This window comes from Cottoperca gobio, chromosome 1, assembly GCF_900634415.1.
Source record: "Cottoperca gobio chromosome 1, fCotGob3.1, whole genome shotgun sequence".
Taxonomy (NCBI): Eukaryota; Metazoa; Chordata; class Actinopteri; order Perciformes; family Bovichtidae; genus Cottoperca; species Cottoperca gobio.
The window spans coordinates 11,556,235-11,580,389 of NC_041355.1; the positions used below are offsets into that span (position 1 = coordinate 11,556,235).

The following is a 24,155-nucleotide window of genomic DNA, read 5'->3' on the forward strand; positions in this document are numbered from 1 at the left end:
ATGAAAAATGACTTGAACAATTAATCGATTATCAAAATAGTTGCCGATTATTTGCTGTCGATCAAATAATCAATAAGTCGACTAATCGTTGCAGCTCTACTTTTGAATGTAGTGGGGGTATGTAACAGAGTGGCAGCCTGACATGAAGGTTTTGGTTACAGTAGAAGAGCAAGAAGCAGGTACCAAATAGCTCTAATAGAAAGAAAATCTGTTTCCATCAGCGTAAATAAAAAGATTTCTTTTTTGATATGCCAACATTTCCTCTATTCTTATTTCTGGCATTTCTACAGAGACATTTTATTAAGGCTAGATTGATAAATTAGCCAGGCAGATGTGTGTATATATATATATATATATATATATATATATATATATATATATATATAACAGATAAGAAAAGTAACAATATGTTACTATTACATAATTTGATCACCTGAGAGTACTGACAAGTTAAAGTCCTGTTGAATTTTTTTATTAAAAATTGTTTTAAACAAATTTAGGGGACCATCATCAAAATGTTTGCATGATATAAATGGATAGAAATACATCTACGGAGAAACACTTAGATTGTGTTGATATGAGAAGCAAACTTTACTTCTGCACCAAAATGTGTCTTTCCCCTGCTTCCTCAATTGCTCCTCTCTCTCTTTCCTTATCTCAGTCACAACAAATGTAGGCTCACTGATGAATATAAATGACTTTCCTCCCCAGCTCCATGCAATTAGAACAAACCTGCCTGTTTGGGATTAAATACCCACAAATCAGCCGGCTCTCTCCGTATTTAAGAGCCCTGCCTCAGCCTGATGCAAAACCATGAAAACCACCACATTATGTGACCATTTTTTTCTGCACCGGCTCTTATCTTTATATCTTTTATCTCTCGCTGACTGTTTTTTCTCTCTGTATTCCCTAAACATACAAAAACAGTACATGATGAAGCTCAAAGTCACAAGCGATTGTACCAGAGTTCCCTCTTATATGTACAGCCCCAGAAAAAAAAATGATACAGTGAGAGTTGGCTTAAAGTTTGAACCCCTAATGACGCTGAATGGTGAAAATTGTAGAAGGGTCATTTTGAACCTTTTAAGGCACTGCGAGAATATGGCTTTGGAAGCTGTGATGTATTAAATGTGAATGAATAGTGTGCTATAAGGGAGAAGATTTAAGCAGAAAGTACTGTTATTGGCATATACCGGTGTACAATGTATTAGTTATCTCCTTTAGTATACTGCTGCTTTGTAATAATACAAGATTCAGACTTTCTCTACTGTATAACAGCTTTAATATTGAGCACCTAGGATTCACCGGATAAATGCTCTATGATATCATAACTGAGACATCTGTCAGCATTTATATGGTCAATCCCCCAGGCTAACACTGGATGTTCTGATTTGAAACCAACACAGACAGCTGCTGTGATTAGCACATAAAAAGAATCACACAGAACACAACAATCCATCACTCAATCTGATCAATGCGTGTTCTTCAAAGATCGTGGGAACAAATTATTTGTCAGTCTTCATCAAAACTAAACTAAATATGTTGTTTATCACCGCCTTCCAAAATAAAACAAAACGTTTCCTAATTTCACGTCCTGATTGGCATCATTTCAACTTGCCTTACAAAAGAAATTACCACTAAAAAAAGGATTTATATAACAATTTTCTGATTTGTCACCAATATGGTTGAAGCTTCTCTAATCAATATTTTTACATTGACAATGGGACAAATAACAACATATAAGAAAGGTGTCGTTCATAGTAAGGATGTCACAATGTCATTTTTCACGATACCAATGTTGTAGTTGATACCAATACCATTGAAATTCTACAATTCTCGATACCAATTCAATATCACGGTAAAAAACTAAACAAATAAATCCAATGTACTTCAACATAAACTCCTTTATTACCATTTGTATACTGGTTTGTGTTAGGTAGTTTAACAGGTCAAAATTACCTCTCTAATATCTATTCTATTTTGCTGTGAAAACATCTCTTTGAAACAGCTGTATTCATTCAAGTTTCAATGTAGTATTATCAGGGGAAAATAGGGTGTGTGTCCTGGACGCGTCAAAGGTAAGTTTACCGCATCCCCAATACATTTTCTATCGTCCCCAGGACGCCGTTAGTCTCAAGCCCAAGTACTGTAGAAAACCGAGTACGTCAAGTTGAATGGCTCCAAATGAATGCTAATGTTGCTGCGTAATGTTGCTGGATGTGTAAAGAAGCAACTCTTTGGGACTTCCGGTTATGGCGGCTCGCTAGGAAGACGCAACTATCAGTGCTCCACCAATTTCTGTCTTAAATCCTAATTTTACTCACGTTTTATGTCAACCCATCGTTTCTATTCCACGGAAAAGACAGTTAAATGCCGGCTGCAGCAGGGAAATCAGCTAAAGGACGACCAAAACCACGTCAGTCTAAGCTAAAAAAACTTCGGAGCATCCAAGCTACACGTGGAAACTAAAGAAAGTTATGCTAGCACTAGCATTGCGCCAGCCATGACCTCTGTTGAGATCGACGAGGCTGGGCGGTGGGAAGCAGGCTCCGCGGAAATTCTGATTGCCATAGGCTCTCTAAAGTCGGACTTTTCCACAAGACTTGATGGCATGCTAACAGCAATAGAGGGGATGAGAAAGGAGATACGGGAATGCTCAGAACGAATGGCAGAGGCTGAAGTAAGAATCTCATCTACCGAGGACGACGTGAGCTCCCTGCGAGCTAAAGTGAACACGCTTGAAGCTAAAAACACGAAGCTAGAGGATAAAGTTGAAGACTTGGAGGCAAGATCCAGGTTATCTAATTTGAGAGTGGTGAACTTGCCAGAAGATGCTGAAAGAGGGGATCCTTGTGCTTTCCTCGAAAAATGGATCCCAGACGTGTTAGATTTGGCACCGCCAAGTTCAAAGTTTATACTGGAGAGAGCTCACAGAATCGGCCAGAGGAGGGATGCAAATGCCCCACCAAGAACTTTGATCATGAAATTCCTAAACTACAGGGACAGGATGGTTGTATTGAAGGCAGCCAGGGTAAAAAAACAGATCCTATTTAAAGACCAGCAGGTAAGATTTTATCGAGACTTGGCTGCAGGAGTGCACAAGCGGCAGAAGATGTTCGATAATGTCCGTCAGAAACTACGGAACCTGGGGATCCGGTATGGCATGCTATTGCCGGCTAGGCTACTGGTGACCTACAAGGACTAGTCGCACACTTTTGAGAACCCGTCTGCTGTGGAGAACTTCATCGAGCGGATTGCAAGAGAGGAGGGACGTAACCTGTGGCTGCGACCGGCTAAAGGGCTAATATGGGCTAACTATGTGCAGGTATCATGACTTATTTTCTTTAAGTATTTGCGGTCAGGCATCTTGGATATGTCTGGACATATCGAACTACTTGAACTGAATGACTGACACTGACCAAATGTTCTGTTTATATGTTCTGGTGGTCACAAGTGTTTTCTAACCATTATTTCTGGGTTTGTTTTTATTTTATTTTTTATGTTTACACCATACTTCTCAGTATCTCACCAACGTTGCATGGTGTATTTAAGTTACAAACTTGAAAGCAATAGCTTCAAATGAGGTTGAGTTAATAAGTACTACTGAGGCCAGCTCTTAGGGGGATCGGTGATTTAAGTTAAATTTGTCTCTGATAACTAGCTATTCAGCTACATTTGTGATAAGCCCTGCAATGGTTGTTTAACAAAACGGGTAAGTGCCGTTTTATGACAAGGGTATGTGGAGCCTTCAATTTAGAAATTGAAGAATGAACGCATATTTATTTTATTTTGGCACTTTTATAATCTGGAATGTTACGGCATAACATATGTTGGATCCTCCTGCGATCACTGCCCATTAGTTACGTATGGTGGAACTACTTTTGGTAGGACTTCTTATGATTACATGGCGGTTAGTAATGTAAAACAAAGGTTAGGAATAGAAGTGTAGTCGAGCTGAAGCACGTGCTGTATGAGTACAGTGACTGTCAGCTATAAGAGGAAGTGTCAACATGAGGAGGGGGGGCTACCCATTAGGGTGGAGGCCTTCGGGAAAAGGGTTAAAGGTTCACAGGGTTGGATGTGGTTTGGAACATCCGTGTTATGTTTCTTAATGTTTTTTAAATGTATTTTTTATTTTTATGTACATGTGGGTAACCTAATCTGTGTCAAAGGTCATGTCGCAGGGTGTGGAGGTTAAATTTACTTCCTGGAACTTTCAGAGACCTGCAAAAACTTTTTAAAAATCTAACAGGTTATGAATAGTTAAAAGTCTGCAATCTAAAATAGTTTTTTTGCAAGAGACACATTTACTGCCAAAGAATGATATTAGAATTAGGAGGAGGTGGACGGGATGTGTGTATTCAGCAACATTTTCTACTCAGGCTAGGGGTGTTATGACGTTAATTCACGAATCGGTGCCATTTCAGGTAACAAATGTAATCAAGGACAAGGCTGGTAGATACTTAATTGTACAGGGTACTCTACTAACAGAAAACCAGAATCTAGTTAACATATATGCCGCCAATAATGATGATCCAAAGTTTGTTTTATACGCTTTCAACATTTACTGGTAATTACATCATAGCAGGGGATTTTAACTGTGTATTGGATCCAACAAAGGATCGGTCAGGGGGCATAGATAAATCACACACCAAAAGCAGGGAAGTATTACTTAATATTATGAAAGATTTCAATTTGAAGGACATCTGGAGAGAATTAAAGCCTGATCCTATAGAGTATTCTTGCTATTCTGCTTCTTACCAATCTTATTCCCGTATTGATTACTTTTTGATATCAGCAAATTTGGCTTTTGACGGCACTTATGATGGAATCCTTATTTCGGACCATGCACCAAACTCACTGCTTTATGTTGACTCAAGGCTGACGAGAGATCCTCCTAAATGGCGATTCCAACAAAAATGGTTGCAAGACTCAGATTTTGTCACGTATCTTGGCAAACAAATTGATTTATATTTTGAGACAAATACATCGGAAACATCAGCATCTATAAGATGGGAAGCTTTTAAAGCATTTATTAGAGGCCAAATTATTAACTACACAAGGTCCAAACCCAAAAAAGCTCAACAGAAAATGACAATGTTGGAATCGAAAATAAAAACCCTGGAGAGTGAGGCCTTTCAGAAACTCTGCACCAAAGTACAACAAGAACTGCTAGTACTGAGGTCACAGTATAATGAACTATCAGCTTCTAAAGCAGTGGCAAGTCTACTAAGACTCAAACAAACATTTTACGACCAAGGAGAGAAGCCTGGAAAGATATTAGCGTGGCATTAAACAATTACAAACTGAAAGATCCATTATGTTAATAGAGAATAATAAGGGAGATAATATAGTCGATCCTATAGAAATAAATGAGGCTTTTAAAATTTTCTATGAAAATGTATACAACTCAAAATAACTTCTTAGACACTCTCAATATACCTAGTATCCCAACAGAACTCAGACCTAGTCTGGAAGCTGAATTATCATTACAAGAGATCTCTGATGCAATTGATAACATGAAATCTGGGAAGGTTGCAGGGCCAGATGGCCTACCTATAGATATCTACAAAAGGTTTAAATATAAAGTACAAACGCCTCTATTAAATATGTTATTAGAATCTTTTAAAAATGAAATCCTTCCGCCATCACTGAGAGAAGCCTTGATTACATTGTTACCAAAACTAGGGAAACCCTGCAATAGATGTGAAAACTTAAGACCAATAAGCCTTCTCAACTCGGATGTAAAGGTGTTATGTAAAATCCTTGCAAAAAGGTTGGAAGGCCTGCTCCCAAGGATAATTAAGGAAGATCAGAATGGGTTTATTAAGGGGCGCCGAGGGTTTCATAATGTCAGGAGGTTACTGAACATTCTACATAGCCAAAAGGAAATGCCAGATACTGCTCTTATCGTTAGATGCCGAGAAGGCATTCGATAGGGTCGAATGGCCATATCTTTTGTCCTGAATGATGAACTCTTTGGATGTGGTCATGTTTTTTGTAAATGGGTTAAATTGTTGTACACTGACCCTGTTGCAGAAATACTTACAAATAATACAACCTCGAAACAAATTAAGATCCACAAGGGGTGCCGTCAGTGGTGTCCTCTCACCACTTTTGTTTATAATGGCAATAGAACCATAGCCATAGCTGTTCGGTCTCATCCAAAGATCTCTGGTATAACTATAGGTCAAACAGACCAAAGTTTGCTTTATATGCTGATGACGTCATAGTGTTTCTCAGGGAGTTGGAGAGATCAATTCCAGTATTATTAGAAGTGATAGGAAAATTTGGTGAGTTTTCCGGTTACAAAATTAATCATTCCAAATCTTCCATAATGTTATTAAATTCCAAAGAGAGAAGTAATCCGACTGCATCAGTCTCCCAGTTTAAAGTTGCAGATAATTTTACATATTTGGGTGTAAAAATAGTGCCCAATATAACAGATGTGGTGAATTCTAATTACGATCCTATTATGGAGTCAATTACCAGCACAATTGATAGATGGAAGCCGATGTCGATCTCCTTAATTGGGAGAATTAATATATTAAAAATGAACATACTCCCCAAGTTGCTGTATCTATTCCAAAACATCCCCCTGCCTCCTCCTCCAAACTTATTTTCAAAGTTAAAGAATTTTTTTTTGTGGAACAACAAACGAGCCTGCTTGCGCTTAATTAACCCTCCTGTATATGCCCTATGATAGAGGGGGCCTTGCGTGTCCTAATTCCTCTCTGGTACTACTGGGCAACTCAGTTAAGGACTACTATGTTTTATTTTGCAAACGACAACCTCCCTGCCTGGAGAGAGAGTCCCAATTTTTAGAGCTACCTCTTCTCATGTACTGTACTAGTCTTAAGAAACTTACAAAAAAAACACTAACCCTGTTACTAGGAACATGATTAGAGTCTGGCATGAAGTGAGGAAGTACTTGGGCGAGCCCCTTCCTCTCTCACGTTTTAGTCCAATTTGGGGAAATGATGACTTCACTCCAGGCAGAGCCTGATAGTGGGTTTAAGGTTTGGTCAGATAAGGGTGTACAGAAAATTCAGGATCTATATAGGCTCAATGACGATAAAATAATGTTGTTTGAGGAGCTTGCAAGTAAACACAACATTCCACAGAAACATTTTTTCACATTTTTACAAATTAGAAGCTTTATTGGAGCAAACCAAAAACAATTATTATCTATACCTCCATACTCACCATTAGAGAAAATAATATTAAAGGACTGTAGGGGGAAAACTTAATTTCTGCACTTTATAACTTGCTTATATCTGCGTCCCCTGAATCCTCCGAAACAAACCTTAAAAATTGGAAGGAGGATTTGCAAGAAGACCTTTCAATTGATGAGTGGGAAGGTGCCTGCAAGAAAGCGCAATCACAAACAGCGAATACCCGTCTTAAGCTCTTACAATATAACTGGCTAATGCGTACATATATTACTCCAGAAAAGCTAAACAAATTTAATGGTAATATCCCAGACTTATGTTTTAAATGTGGACAATCCAAGGGAACGTTCTTTCATTGTGTTTGAGAGTGTACCAAGATAAAAACGTTTTGGGAAGAGGTTAAATGTATGATAGAAGAGATTTTATCATTGCAGTTAAGCATGGAGCCCTGGCTTTTTTTGTTAGGGTGTTACCCAAAAGAACACAACATAAGGAAGAAAGAACAAATCTTTTTAAATCTATGTCTGCTACAGGCAAAACGTCCAGTCCAAGTATTGGTAAATGGCTAAAAGAATTGTCTGCCTGTGTCTCATTAGAGAAAATAACCTATTCAATTAAAGGAAAACAAGAACTATTTAAAAAAGTATGGGACCCGTTCCTTAACTATCTGGAACATGCGGATCTAGAGGGCACTCTGGGTCAGCAACTTGGAGATGATTAATGTTCCTATGCTGGGAGAAGGATTGAAGCCTTTCATATCTGCCTACATGTTTGTATATGTCCTTACATAGCCTACCCACATGTTTGTGTAGTTAATTTAATTTAATTATGTTATTTGTGCGACTGTTAATGTACTTCATTTTGTTATGTCTTGGATGTGGAAGTTTGTGTACTGTCTTATGTAGTGTCTATATATGTTAAACAATTTAAAAAGTGTTAAAAAAAAGAAAGAAAAGGAGCTGCTGCAGGGATCAATAATTATAATAATAAAACATATTATTCTGCAGAATGACAACAACAAAAAAAGAAGCAACTGTTTGCCAACAAGTTCGATCTATCAACTTTATAAAGGTGATCTATAACAAAATTGCACTACTTCTGTCTTTGCCTCTGACAGACAAGAACCACAATTCACAAGGCCACTATAAGTCCTTGAAAGGTAACGTAAACATAAATTAGGCATTTGATCGGACGCTTCACACTGTGAGGACAATCCCAGTGATAAATATGTCTAAATTGAATTTGTCTCAAACATATCACCTGGTGAGGAATCTGAAATAAAGTAGCTCCCTACTGCTGTTCGGTGTCTCAAAAGTTTAATCTCATTTCATTTGAATAATATGCCATCTTTACCTTACGTAATAAGATTAGCTGGGTAATTAGGCCCCATATGCTGCAATGTTAAAAGGCCAGATAGTTACTGCTGGCATGGAGAAGCCTTCTGACAACCTGTTGTAACCAAGTGCAATGCAGAGAAGTCTCCTGTGATCTCCAAAATTACTCATCCTGTCCACGCACAGCACAGCCGCTGATAAAACAAGCTCATTATATGGAGAGAAAGACGAGGGAGAGAAGGAGAGAAGAGAGAGGAAAAGGGAGAGGAGAGGATTTGTGGCACATTTGAAGGGCACAATTAAAATTTCAAAATTTATCAGGAAAAATTGTAGTGCTGAAAAAAGCTCATGTGTGAGTGTGGACTGAATTCATGGGACAGCGTGGTTGCGAGAAGAGAAGGGTACAGAGGTGGGAAAAGGATGGGGAAAAAAGAATTTAGTGTGTGTGTGTGTGTGTGTGTGTGTGTGTGTGTGTGTGTGTGTGTGTGTGTGTGTGTGTGTGTGTGTGTGTGTAGGACTTGATATGATTGGTAAATCTGTCTCATCCTGAGAGCACTCTGCTCTCAGGATGCAGCACTGACATGAAACATTTAGCTTCACAAACTTGCAACTTAAACCTGCTGTACAGCGCTCTCTGTTGTTGCTGCTGCTGCTGCATACATACTGTGAGATAGAAAAACTGTATGGGCAATAATGAGCAAAAGTAAAAATTACTTTTTGTTTTGCTTGACTGTTTAACTGAGATTTCAACACAGTGAGATGAGATGAGAAATTATTTTTATAGTAATTTATTTTTTATTAGGGAAAGAACTAGACACCTGTTTCGTTCTTCAAGTTACTTAAGTAACTTTAGAGATGGCAATGTCGGTTGTCGGTTATTCCACCTCTTAATACCATCATTATGACGCCATGGCTCTAGAAACTATACATTTAGACAGAAATGCAGTATAACCGGGCGTTGCATCACCTTAACATAGTCAAGTACAACAGAGTTATATTAATATTTCCGAAGCATTTATAATCAATAAATCCGCATTTCCCTATTTTTGTTCACCCTTTCGTTGTGGAGCTCCAGTTTCCCTGCACACTTGTTCGTTGAGCTGTAGATCCACTCGGGTGTCCCAAAGGTTTTCAAAAGCACCGTTGATGTAAGTGCCCAGCCGTGATTTGGTGTCCCGTTGCTGCCTTGGTTAGACAACTCAAGTTTCCAAACCCTGTGTGGCTCCAAACACCAAATCGATCAGTTGTAAATAGCAGGCATTCCCAGCAGTACAATGTGCAGTGCCTCTCGAAGGCTGTGAGCCAGGGGTACTGCTCGTAAACCCTGTGATAGTCTCGCTAGCATCGGGGTTGGCTGTTCTTTTCTCACGATGTCTAGCTTTTTATGAAAAGTTTGTCTTGAAAATGCCGTTGTAATTATATCTGCGACCAAATCGATCTCTTGTCCTCCTTCAGCCATTGTGGGTTGAAAAAAAACAGCTTGTAGAAAACTAAATTAGCTCGCAGAGGTAGCAGTTTGCTAGCTCTGCATAGCTCTGCCTCTCAATAGTGCGTATCCAATCAAAAGACGTGGACGTGCTGACGTTATCGTACGCCTGCTAGCTGGCCCAGGTGTCCCCAACTCGAAATCTGATTGGTTAACGCCACAGTTTTGTCTCCGTTCACTTTAAGCGACAGGCACCCGCACTGTTGATTCTGAAGGCCTCAGGGCAGATTTCTTGGACCCTGGCAACACATGATGGCTGAAATATGATTGGATAAAAGCTCTAACATAAAGGCCAGACCTCCAAATCCCGATCTGAGGCTGGAAGCAGCGCAACCAAGAGGAAAGCTATGAAATGAAGAGAATAGACTATGGGGAATAATTTAATACATATTTGTGGAAAAAATATATCAAAATTAAATTTAGATTCTGATGATGTTTAGGCCAGCAGCTGGCTCTGACGGCCCGCCATTGATGCAGAATCTGTGGACAACGGGACAAGGATTTGGAGTATTTGGTAGCATTCTGATTTCTGCTTTTAGTCCGAGTAGTATTGACCAATCACCTTTGAGCAGGCTTTGGTTGCAACTAGGTAAATAGTCTGTGTTAAGAGCAAAAGCGGCAGAACGCACTTCAGTCTCTCAACTGAAGTTGCATATCAGACTGTAAACAATGACCAGTGAACAAAAGAGGAATTCTTAACCCGGATATCCATTACCTTCTAAATACTGGCCGTTGTCCCGAGGCTAAGTCGTTGTCAGGCCGATAGCCGATGGGTTCCCAAATTGGTGATCCCCTAAATGTAATTTCTAGGAGACATGGCTGATTCAACTAAATCACAAAACACTTCCCAGGAACTTTACTCCAGACATTGTCACAGCTTGTATTCACTGACAGAGGAGCAGTTCAAAGATTTGTTGTTTCATGACATCACTGATTAGTTTAATTTTAGCTTTGAGTCAAAGACCACAGCAGCGAGTCATCTTTTGGAATCCTAAAGGTTTGAACGTACGGCAAAGCCAGGAAAATGAAAGCATCAATCAAATTCAGACTGCCATTGCATCTCAAAAAGATAAAGTAGGTGAGAGAGAGGAAAAGTGTGTTTAAAGCTCTAATAGGATGGGGTTAGTTTTACAAGGAGAGGATGAGCAAGGTAATCATTACTGGAGCCTGTCTGTTGTTTTAGTCCCCTCAAAATCAGTTATTATATTCACTGTTCATGCCTACAAAGTATTCCTAGTATGTCCAAATAAGTATCTAAAACAAAGTAGTGCTGTCATAAATGAAATCTGATAAAAAAACAGCTGTGTTATTTAGATTAGGGAAGCTACTAGCTCAAACTGACAGCCTGTTCAGACTTTTCTTTGCTCTTGTAAACAAGCTATATTGTTGCTGTTCAAGTGTATCAGTGTCAGCTGTGGAAGTTACATTTGACATATGGAGCAGTTTTGTTGCAGTGACAACGCACAAATGGAGCAGACTCTCCTGTCAATGGAATATCCGAGACTGATCATAGAGTTTTTCTGGGCAAATTGGCTTTTCATGCTCTACACACTTTCTTGCAAAAAACAATCCTGGACCTAAGAATGAGAGTGACAGAATACAAAAAAAATTAAATCAGATAATAGCTGCATGAGGTGCAACATTCACATGCAGTTTATTATCATTTTGGTTTGTTCCTCAACTCTCTTGTCTTTGGGATTGGTCCTAATTGCAAAAGGGGGCATTACAGAGGCAATCCATTATCCCCTCATGTACAACCAGGAAGCATAATGGGACACATGATGCATGCAGGATGAAAGGAGGGGACTCATAAAACCCCAAATTAGAAATGAGAACAATAGGATGAGAAAATGGAGTGCACCCTTGGCTCAAACAATCATGTCAGCTGCGACAGATTAGCAAGGACCTACGTATCACTGTACAGCTACAAGCTGGTCTGGCTTATGTCAAATAATGTTGGTCTAAGTGGCCAAACAAGTCTTCAAACTAATTTACTTCCATGATCATGTCTGTCTTACAAAAAGGCCTCACACACTTCTATGCAAATGATGCCTGTTAAAAGATAGAGAGGGTGTATAATTGTAGTAATCAATCAAGGGGTGGTGAATCAGTGTTCTCTGATAGAAAGTGCTATGATTGAAAAAAATAATAATAATTCTAAAGCAAGTTTGTTCTTTTTTTATTCCGAGTATTTTGCCTTTCTTTTGGATTTTTGGAGATATCCCACCACAAGAGCGCCATGGCACAGCAGTCCATTCATCCATGAGTATTACTACTAACCACCTGGCAGACAGTGTTTCGCCCGAAAACAGAGATTTATATAAAACAAGCAAGAACTTTAAGCCCCCCTGCATGGTTAAAAGACTTGAAGGCAGTGTTGAATGGAACGACAAAATCCCAGGAGGCAAAAAAAAAATCATATTTAAGCCGGAGACTCAACTGTTTATGAGAAATGGTATCAGGATGCTGTGTGCCTCTAGGTAGTTTGTTTGCAGTGAAAAGCACAGCTGTAATCTCCCCAAAAACAGGCAAAGAGGCTATTATCATTGAACACCAGCATGCACTACGTGTTCACACACGTGCACTCACACATGTGCACAAAAGCATGTACACACACAGATTATGTCCCAACAATAGATCTGGAAGACCTCATTAGTCTCCTAAACGGAGTTGAGTGTGGGCAGAGGCCAACTTTGTCGTCCTATTATGCCAATACCAACACATGGTACGGTGTGAATTAATGGCTAAATGGAAGCGTGCAAATTGTTTGGTGCATAATGGGCATACCTGCATCTGTCAATGATTCATTATAATGGGATCCTGTAGTGCTGCAGGGGATGAGGCAGGTTTATGTGGTTGCACCATCTCCACTGAAAATGTGAAGTTTATGGAATAATGCGGTTTAAAGATCAAATGACATTAAAAAAAAAAGGGCACGTGTGTTCAATGGTGTTCTAAATGGAAATATAATTGCTCAGTGACAAGATATGGAGAAATCAAGTGGTTCGCCCTACATAGAAAGGACTTCAGGAGGATTTCGAGCACAATGTATTAGACATAATTGTGGACTGATAAGGATCGGATCAGTCGCTCTTTTGCACACACAGCATGTTCATACAACTCCCTGCCACGCCTGTATAGGCTTCATGTTCCACCTCATCCACACAGCTCTTCAAGTTCTTGCAGATTAGTATTCTTACAATTGACTAATTGATTAAATAACCAATTGTTTAAGCTCTAATATTGTATTTATTTTTATTTTTAAGGTGTGGATATGGGTGCATGGATATCAGGTGAAAGGTTTTGTTATGTTTTGATGTTACAGCTACATTGGCACTAAAGAAATCACCACTTCACCACAGTGAAATACAATTCACCTCTCCAGCCTTGTCAACCTATTTCTGTTCCTCTTCCCCTGTGTTTCCACCTCTGATGTTATGCTTTAATCTATTCATTTATCTATTCAAAACCTCACCCCCACCCCTGCATGACTAGGGTGTTAAACCCTGTAGCATTGCTTTTGTCAGACTAAGAAATAATAATTTCTCTTCTCTCGCCCTCTGTAACTGCTTTTAAACTCTATGTAGAGAGAAACATATAAGCATGCGGTTGTCTTGCCAACCGTGTCCACTACATTTAACCCCTCGTTCTGTGTTTTTTTATTGACATTTTCTTTACCGTACAGTATAATCACAGATTTGCAAAAATCTAATGTAACCTCATAAATGCATAGACAACCCAGTTTTCCCACTGTGACACAAATAATTTCAATTTATGATTGAAATGTGATGTTATCTTCTCCATTTTGTGAAGGTCCATAGTAATGTACATCCCTGCATTTAAAGTTGGGCTTTTCCTGTGAAAACCATTTCCTCTTAAGAGCCTTTTTACCCATTACCAGCAATATTTTCAGCCATTCTTCAAAAGGTTCTTACTCTTAATGGGCACATGACATCTGAAAATATCTTGTAAGACATTATGTATCCCTCCCCAAACATCTTTAATAGCAGGGCAACACCAGAAAACATGGCAATGATTTGCATTTAGATTTCCACAGTTTTTCGAGCAAACGGGGGAGTTATCATCATAGTGGGACTTCCCAGAGGGTGTCATCAAATGCTGTCTAATGCAGGTAGCCTCCCCTTCCACATACACCTGCACCAGTGCTTTTACATGTCTGTTACACTGTTATGGACACTTTTCTTCCTGTCACTCTCAGTTTGTGCCCTCGTTCTCTCTGTCAGCTGTAAAATGTGATAATTATATGTTGAGCAAAAATCCTCTTCCTCCTTCACACCTCATAACCTTACCCCCCCCCCTCCCTCTCTCTCACTCTCACACACACACACACACACACACACACACACACACACACACACACACATTGTTCTTTCCTTCTTTATCTCAACAGTATCATCACTCAATTGTTATTTTCCAATCATCTCTACCTCATCAACTACACAATTGGATGTCCATGTGCAACAGCCTTTTATAGAATAGAGGAAGAAAAGGCTCCGTAGGCTTTATGAGTGTATGCGTGCTTTATACTGTGTTGACACACAGCCTAAGAGAGGCATCGCCTTGCTGTGGGGACATTAACGCAATTCTCTTTAAATTGGAGCTTCAATTTTATTATTTCTTTATTCAAGTTGAGAGATAGCCTTGATTTAAATGTTATGTGAAGCAACAAGTAAAGCCAGATTTCTGTTGTGTCTGTTTTCAGGCAAGTTACTTATTATCCCCCATAATCGCTGCAATTTATCAAACATAACACGTTGTTCTAATTAGGGGATTCAATGAGCTGATAATGTCATTGGTAAATTTGTTTGTCAAGATACGTGTCTTCACATTACAAACAAATGGTATTAATGTGAAAGCTTTAACTACAGTAATTTCAAGAAATCACTTTGTCTAATTATCATGCAAATTTATGCAGCAAGGTCTTCCAAAAATCTAATCATGTCAGGTTCTCTACAGGAGGAAACTGCAGGGTAGGAATTAAGTTTCTACCATGTATTAGTTTGTACTTGAGCTAGAATGCTTTCATACAATAACAAACGTCTTATGACAACACAAAGTCTAAAGTAACATGTCTAACGTATACAATGGTAACAAGCTGACAATGAGCAATATAATGCAACAGATAGTCCTACAGTGTGTCCACTATACAAAGCAAGGAGTTTGTACTTTGTGAAAAACCTTCAGGATGTTCTTGTCAGTCGTCACTATCCCACTTCCTCTTTCCAAAAACATTCACATTAATTCCAAATGTCATAAAATGCATGCATACACTAGCATATATTATGCACGTTGTTTCTTCTTGTACAGCATTTACTCAATTGTTATCCAATAATATGTTTTCGCTCTATGTATTAAGTCTGTTCTCTTTACGTATTTATAAGATAATAAAGTTTTTCTGAATCTGAATTACTTTTCACTCTTTTTTAAAACACTAAATTATTTAAAGGTGTTTATTTTTGTTGATTTAGACAGTGGAGTACATTAAGTTGTATCTTTTTTGAACTCTTCACCAGTCTCTAGCTGCAGTTTGACAAAATCAACATCATTACTCAAGGTACAGTAACTAATGTTTAATAAAAACATTTTTACTCAAGGTACAGTAACTAGTGTTTAATAAAAGAAAACATCTTTACTCAAGGTACAGTAACTAGTGTTTAATAAAAGAAAACATCTTTACTCAAGGTACAGTAACTAATGTTTAATAAAAGAAAACATCTTTACTCAAGGTACAGTAACTAATGTTTAATAAAAGAAAACATCTTTACTCAAGGTACAGTAACTAATGTTTAATAAAAGAAAACATCTTTACTCAAGGCACAGTAACTAATGTTTAATAAAAGAAAACATCATTACTCAAGGCACAGTAACTAATGTTTAATAAAAACATTTTTTACTCAAGGTACAGTAACTAGTGTTTAATAGAAAAACACATTTCCAAAGTGTTCAACCACATGGAGTTTGAACAAATGTCATATGCTGATAAAGACCATGAGAAGAGGCTGAACGTTTCGTAAAAAAGCTAATAAGATTCAAGTGTTCATTTGCTAAACTATTTCAAAGGTCAAAAAATAACTTTCAAACTCAAATATCTTTGACCTACTGGACCTATGTCGATCAAACTAAACTAAATATACCAGATGCCATTACTCATACCAAACAGAAACAGCAGAGAATCTCTACTGCACGTCCCATTTTCTCCAAGAAAGGTAATAAAAACCCAACCTCAGTGTCGTATGGATTCTGTCCTTTTTCTTCGAGGGACTTTAACATTGCTAAGCCTATTAACACGACATTATTTAAAGGATACATTTCAAAGATATTGTTGCATTTCTGGATCATAGATTATCCTCATGCGGACTGGTTTGTGCCAAATCTCTTGTATCCCGATCCGACAGAGATGTTTATTTGACTTGTTTTGTACTCTTTTGTTTCACGTATTTCAGAATGAAAGAAAGTTCTCCATTTTACTCTCCATGTCCTTGTTATCCTAAATACAACTATTATAATGACTTTTACGGATAAGTCACCAAAAAAATAAGTATATCATCTTAGAAATAAATAATTCTATTAGTTTTCTGTCGGTGAATCTTGAATAAAACTGTTGCCGTTGACCTTATTTTGCAGCTTGGCTGTTAACCTCTTACAGGGTGGGTGAATTTACCCGAAAAAAGCTAAAAACAACCCAAAGTAAATTAAAAGTTGCTCTTCAACCATTTGCACCATATGCATGGTTCAGAATCACTCCAAGTGCTTCTGGCACTGAGTAATAGTGGTCTGTATATACTGAATTTGAAGAAAATAAACTCTGTCTGAATTTGTTTGTTGAAAAAGATGCCTGAAGATGTCTATAGCTGGTAGGTATGAGCTGGAAAACACAATAGGAACATAGCTCCAATTGGCTCAAATGAAGTGTCAATCGAAAGCTTAGAGTGCGGTAGCCATTTTGGAATCATGGCATCAGCGCTGCATGCACAGGAAATAATTTAGTATAACGGAAAATGACACATCGATGAGCTGATTTCAAAGATTGCAACAGCTGTTTATGGGCATTTATCGATGTGACGATGTTGACGATCAATATATTTTTACTGGAATGGATGTATTGGACCTTTCGCAATGAAACAGGAGTGTTTTTGTTGGATTATTATTGATTACAGGATTATGATGAGGCTTCATGGGAGAGTTGGCTCAATGTTATGACTTTGATTTTGAGTTTGCTTGCTAGTTTGAGGAGCTGTTTGTACCTGCCGTTGTGATTGTGATCTCAAAACCATATGATTACTAAATAGACGAGATTCTAAGATTTCTAACGATGTGTGTACCACATCCAGCATGTTGGACTGTAAACAACACAGGGCAAGATACAACCTCTGTTAAAATGTAAAGAAACACATGGCGTGCCGTCCACCCGGTAAGTGGTTAAATCTTAATAGTTTTAATAGTTTTTTAAAATGGTATTATATAGAAATCACATCCAATAAACATTATTGTAATTTAAAACAACTTGTAACAACTTAAAAAAAAAAAGAAATGAAGTCTATTCCCGCTTCACTATCAATATCTGGCCCTGATGATTATGCAGTGGTCAAATTATTCTTTTCAGGTCAAATATAAAAGTTCATAATCACAATTTAATGTTTTTCCTACCTTGGCAGCCATGACCATGGAGGAGCCTCCCCTGATGCCCAGGATGGGGATGTGTGTCTGGGCAGAGATGAAGTCCAGGATTTGAGCGATGGCCTCCTGGTCTGTGTCATCACCAAACACTACGCCTTGCAGGGAATTCCTCGTCATTTGTGCGCAGATCCGATTGATGATACTCTTGGGGTCGGTCTCATTCATGGTGACAACCTCGACTTTGGGGGGGTAAGGGATGTGGAGGAAGTCCTCTTTCTCAAGGCCAACCCCCAGAGTTACTTCACTAGAGTTGCCCACCAGGATGACAGCTATGCTGAGTGAGTTGATCAGTTTGGGATTGATTGGGGGAAGAGCCGGTATAGCAGGAGAGTATTGAGGAGGGATGACAACGCCCCTCTGGGTGCCGCCTCCCCTCTGCCCACCTTGTCCCCATTGGGCACCTCCAGGCCCTGAGCCTGGACCTCCACCCCTGCGAGACGCGCAGACGGGCAAGAGGAGTATGGAGAGGAGGAGGAGGAGAGAGAAGGACAAGGAGAGGAAGGGCAGGGTCAGCCGAGGCTGAGAATAAAGATGATGAGAGGACTGGTCTTGAGGAGGAGGAGGAGGAGGAGGAGGACGGTGAGAGGAGGAGGGGGAGACGAAGCGCTTGTCCTGAAGACGGGAGGGAGAGGTGTGGAGGCTGACAAGCATTGTGAAGGAGTGTAAATGGCGTCCCTGGAGGGAGAGAGAGAAAAAGGGCGAAAGAGAGATGATAAGCAAAAATTAAGAGTAAAAGTACGAGTCCAACCTTTAAACTTGCTGGGTTGTAGGGACTGGCCGATATATAACAGGATAATCGGGAATATTGTCACAAGTGACTTCAAAAAGCTGTCTAGCTCGCTGTCATGGTAGAGAGTAGAAAAATAGAGCCTGATTTAAAAAATACAGGAATTATTATGTGATAAAGACAATGTTGCGATTTGTCAGTTAAAGGGCATTACAAATAATAGCCCCAGCCAACCTCCTCCCATAACCTGTACCAACAGGAGTGATAATGGTGAAAGTAATAATAAGAAGACATAGGAATGACACATTTTTTAATATATATTATTTATTTTATATCAAATTCTGTATATCAAAAGATATAGCTGTGTTATTTTACACCTTTCTATCAGGTTAAATACTGCTTGATTTCATTTAAATCTAATAAATAAATGGACCATTCTGTGTTAACCATCATTTTGTAATGAGAGAAATGGTTGTTATAACACAGATGAGCATCTGTTGAGTATATTTATTTATTTTTTATATATTTATTTCTCATCTGATGGATCCTCATTGGGTAGAGCACGTTTCAAAAACTAAAAGAAATATTCTGTAACAATACCATCGCTGTTGGCGCCATGTTGTGGGTGACTCGGCCCTGTTCCTAAACATTAACAATGTTTTTCAATCTGCTTCATTATTCATTCCTGTCCAATGTTTTCTAATGATAAATGATCCATTAAGGTGTATGACTGACAGTGCTCCTGCTTATCGACCAGGTTCTTCAACATCCATTTTAAAATTTTCCAGTGCCAAACCACCTCATCTGCCCTTTTTATCAGGGTGGCAGCGCCACATTTGGTGGCAGGGGTGGGATATCTCATCTTCATGGTTAGCCAAACCAAGTGAACCACATTGCAGGGTATCAAACCACACACTGAGAGTCCTGGGAGCTCTCATAGAGCATCAAGTGACAACGCCACATCCATTATACTGTGCTGTGACTTCCTTTGAGAAACCCTGTGGCACACATCAAAGACAGAGCGGGAAGGAGATTGTGTGTGTGTGTCTGTCTGTGTGTGTGTGTGTGTGTGTGTGTGTGTGTGTGTGTGTGTGTGTGTGTGTGTGTGTGTGTGTGTGTGTGTGTGTGTGTGTTTTGAGAGAGTCAGGACAGCACTGGGTGCATTTTGACAGATTGACAGCCTCACGGCTTCATGGACTAGCTGCCAGGCTAAGTGACCATTAGACGCTCAGACTGAGTCTCTCCCTCTCTCCTTTTTGTCTCTCCCCCTCGTCCCTCCCACACTGCTTTCATTTCTTTTCTCCCCTCTACCCTCCAAACCTGTTTTCTTTCAGTTGCTCCCTCCAACTCTCTGAGATCCCTTCACTGCTCTTTGAAGTCAACAGCAGACCTATTATTTACTGTAAGTGCTATTATTTACTGCTCCTCTATTAGCAGCTGTACAAAGAGCATTGGAGTAGAGTACAGAGAAATGTTAGAGGAAAGAAAGAAATAGAGGCGGAGTGAAATATGTAAGCAGAGGGAGGTGACAGGCAGGGGAAACAATTAGTCATAGCCTGATGTGAAAATTGTGGTTTCTGACTCTGTGTGTCTGTGTGCGAGTGTATCGGGAGGACAATTTTGGGCATATTTTCTGCATCGATAAAGACGTGGAATCTTAATGAGTATATGTTCATGCTCATATTATAAATTAAGCACGGAGGAGCACTTTGGGAGAGGGATAAATGAAATGCAGAGTAAAAGACTTGGTCCTCTTCTTCGCTCACATAACACCTTTGCTAATCTTTAATTTATCAAGCACCCCCGTGTGGTGAGCTGAACCAGTCAGCACCAAAAACATAAGTCCAAAAAAAAACAAAGGAGAAAAAGAGAAGTTGTGAGGAGAACTGAAATCTAACAGGAGGTGGAAAAGCGACAGAAAGCGAGGAGTAATCTGTAGTGGGAGCAAAAAGGGTAGAGGCCAGAGCAATGTTGAAAATCAGAAGAGAAGCAAAATGTGATCTCCACATAAAATACTGTTTGTCTAAAAGGTCTAATTACCAGAGGTTTGTCAGGCTTAATTGCAGGTGCACATGCTAATTGTAAACAAGCTGAATTTTCCATGGGGGCGCCACAGTGGAGCCGAGAGAGAGAGAGAGAGAAGGAGAGAGAGAGAGAGAAGGAGGAGGAGGAGGAAACGAGTGGGAGGAAGGCAGCAGAGAGAAGAGAAGAGGAGAGAGAAGAGTGGGGCGAGGGAGAGAATAAATAGAGACATGCACAAAAGAGATGGAGGTGGAGGAAGGAACAGCAATAAGAAACCCAAAGGAGGGAGGGAAAGAAGGGCAACTCTGCTGAAGAAAGAAAGATGAAAAGAGGACATGATTAGCACAAGATGATAAAAAGAAGAGTCATGGGTGGGGGGAGATTAAAGAAATCTGAAGGGAAGAAGGAAAGCTAAGCAAGGAAGAAGGAAATTATATTATTCCACAGTGTTTAGGAAAAAAAGGATGGAAATTTGGTTAAAGGGTTGAATCTACTGAGGAGAGACACTGGAGGGAAACTATTAGAGATAAATCTTTAAAAATAATGCAAGAAGTGTGACAGTGAACGAGGGAGCAGAGAGAGATCCATTCGGATATGCGTTTCTGTATAACAGCAGTGCCCCCGTTTCCATAGTAACAATTCAAATATGCCTCCACATAACACCCTGATGGACAGGAAGAAACACACAACTTGCACACTCGCACTAATTCATGCACTACACTACATGCAAAGTGTAATACACTATTTACTTTTATCTAAACTGGCGCATATTGCTGCGTTGACTTTCAGTGACAAAAATAAAACACATACATTAAATAAATAGCAATGTGACTTCTCACACAGTACGCATGTATACCCACGTACACACATACAAGGTAAGTTAATGCACTCCTGCAGATAGAGGTGATCCACTGCTCCGCCTTTTAGTGTACCTCACATTAAAAATGAATCTCCAAAAGAGCTACAGGCAAATAAACAGAAATAACACAATGGAGGGAGCATGCAACCGGCAAACAGCTGAGCAGTAGCTGCTATCAGACCTACATACAACACCTCTCCACTGTCATTAACAGCCCCCAATTAACAACATTTAAATGGAGGGTGTCAAGAGTGGATCATATACTCACAGCATAATAGAACAAAACAAAACCATCTAACACACAACTAATCAAAGTTGACTTATACATTTATTTGCTCTTCTGTGCACATTACAGCACTCACACAGCAATTACAAGAGCATATGCAGTGCAGAGAAAACATGGACAAGTGGAGCTGAACAGCTACACAAACCACCCACATGTGTGTATTGCTTGTATCCAGTAATTTACTGCAGACGTGAGTAACCTTTTACCCGGTGCTCCGATCATGCATTACCACTGAGCTCGCCATGCAAATGGTGAACGAATGCTCTTTAGGGCAAGCGCTGTTTGGGTCAGACATCTGAGCCCTCCTGATGTGTAATGTATATGGCTTCTGTTTTACCAATATGAGAACATGTGTGTGCCCTTTGATGCACAAATACACACACACCATCAAGTTAATTTGCATACAGCAGGTTAGTAGAGGTGGGGGGGGGGGGTAAACTCATGTAAGAATGGGATTCCTGACCCTAATAAATTGAAAAGTTGAGCCAGATCATGCCAATAAGACTAAGGCATTAGTCTTATCATATTTAACATTTACAAAGAGCATTGATCACAGAAGTCTGTCAAATGGCACAAGCCACCAATAGAATACCCAGAGCTGCTTGAGACGTGTGACGGAACACGCTCACACTCTGGACTTCCAATTTCCCAATAAAGATTCACATGATCAATCAAGCCATGAACTGTGTCCTCAAACAACCCACACCCCATAGTAATGAATATGTGTGGACTCTATTGGTCAGATGTTTTTCCTGAATATTGCCTGGGATTACAGACTATAGGGTTTATACTGCAGAGGCTCGAAGCAGCCGGAGACATTAAAACGGAATCTGCCACGCTATTTAAAACACACGTAGGCCATCATTATCAGGCTCTACTGTATGCCTGGGGACTTGATGTGGTGGGATGTGCTGTAAAGCATTTGAAAGGCATTGTGGATAACATAAACTGACAGGCATATCTATTAAGGAGCCAATTTACATTCAGTGGGTGGTTAGTTACAGGTAAGAGTGGTACTTTGTCATCTCCACTAAAGCACACACAACAGACATGATTTATAAATAAAAACAAATCATACTCAACAGTGTGTTTTAATAAATTATATAAAAAAGGCATTTTAACACAACTATAGCTTTAATATATGTGACCTGACAACTGTAAAAAAAAAAAAAAAGATCTTTGAGAGTTTTTATTGCATTTAAAGGTCTATATCTCCTGGAGTGATGCCACAGCAGGATACAATGTTTGACATTTCTTTTTACTGTTACAACTCCAATATATCCTCAATAATTCAAAAATGTACAGCAAAAAAAGGACTTTATTTTATTTTATACTAGAGGTTTTCATCAACCCATTATGTTTCCTATGACAAATGCTTTATTTATAAGAGTAAACAAGTGACAAAATAAGGGCATTATGTGTAATAATTATAATAATCCTAAATGAAAAAAAATAAAAAATGTATATCTTTATAATCAACATCTGTACAGCTGAAGGGCTCTTTCAAAAACAACACACCTAAACTAAAGTAACCACAATCACAGCAGCAAATTAGCAACTGCCTCACACATTTCAGTGTATTCAAATGTTGGTGCAGGTGACATATTTACAATACATTACAATACCTTTGCATACAAAAGTAAAAAACATCCTCTAGGTTTAAGCAAAACATTATGTTATGTATCTGTAGCTGTGACGACAATTAGTGAAAGATGAAGAGAGTTAATCCCTCACTGGATGTGTTTTGTTAATCTTATTCAATAAAAAATCTATATACTGCTGGTGAGTTCTCAAGCACCTGTCCTCACTTTTCATCACCTGCATCAAGAGACTTGTTATGTTTGTGGTGAATGACGTTCTGATCTGTCAGTCAGAGCGGTGTGAAGTTGTGTTCTCTTTCATCCTTACTGACCGCCAGAGGCAGTGCTGAACACTGAATATCTTCCGTCTCGTGCATGCACAGGTCGAGTATTTATATCAACAAAGTCATGTTTGTCATCGGATGACCCAGGTCATGTAAAAGTTCCGATGTCATCAACAAGATCAGTCCTATTTCATCTTCTCTCTAGACGCAGGCTATTACTCGCAGAGCATTAGCCTGAGCTACATAAAATATTATAATATAATTACTATTTACTCGAAGTGAAGCGCTTTTACCCTCGCAATCACATTGGTCGGGCTGTGTGTTCACCATTCAGACCCTCAAACCTCGGACCGGCGGACATCATGTTCATCAGCGGTAAGATTGTTAACATCAGCTGATAGTGAATACTCTGTTTCCTATAGCGTGAAACTGTTTTCACGGTTAGCAGAGGGCTTTTTGATGATGTGCTAACCATGTGTTTGATGTGTTGGCTGACATTGACAGCATTCTGTATCAGTGAAGAGAATGTTCCGCTCTCCTCTCAATGTAGTGTTGTATGCTGGCTCGTGTCGTGCCTTCAGTTTTTCCACATTAGGGCTAAAGGAGCTAGCTGATATTTATACTGTGTACAGAATATTTTATAATTTGACTGTTCCATAGTTAGCAGAGTGTTCTCGCTCAAACTAACTGGTGGACCGCTATTAGGA

General features: G+C 39.2%; 1 protein-coding gene across 8 annotated transcripts in view; it reads right to left on the reverse strand.

The window, feature by feature from the left end:
- grin2bb (glutamate receptor, ionotropic, N-methyl D-aspartate 2B, genome duplicate b) overlaps positions 1–24,155 on the reverse strand; it is a 116,709-nt gene that overhangs the window by 71,601 nt on the left and 20,953 nt on the right. For all 8 annotated transcript variants that reach the window (XM_029429580.1, XM_029429574.1, XM_029429556.1 and 5 more), the window contains one exon: positions 17,661–18,365. In XM_029429580.1, coding sequence (XP_029285440.1) covers positions 17,661–18,365 — 705 coding nt within the window. The remainder of the gene's footprint in view (positions 1–17,660; positions 18,366–24,155) is intronic.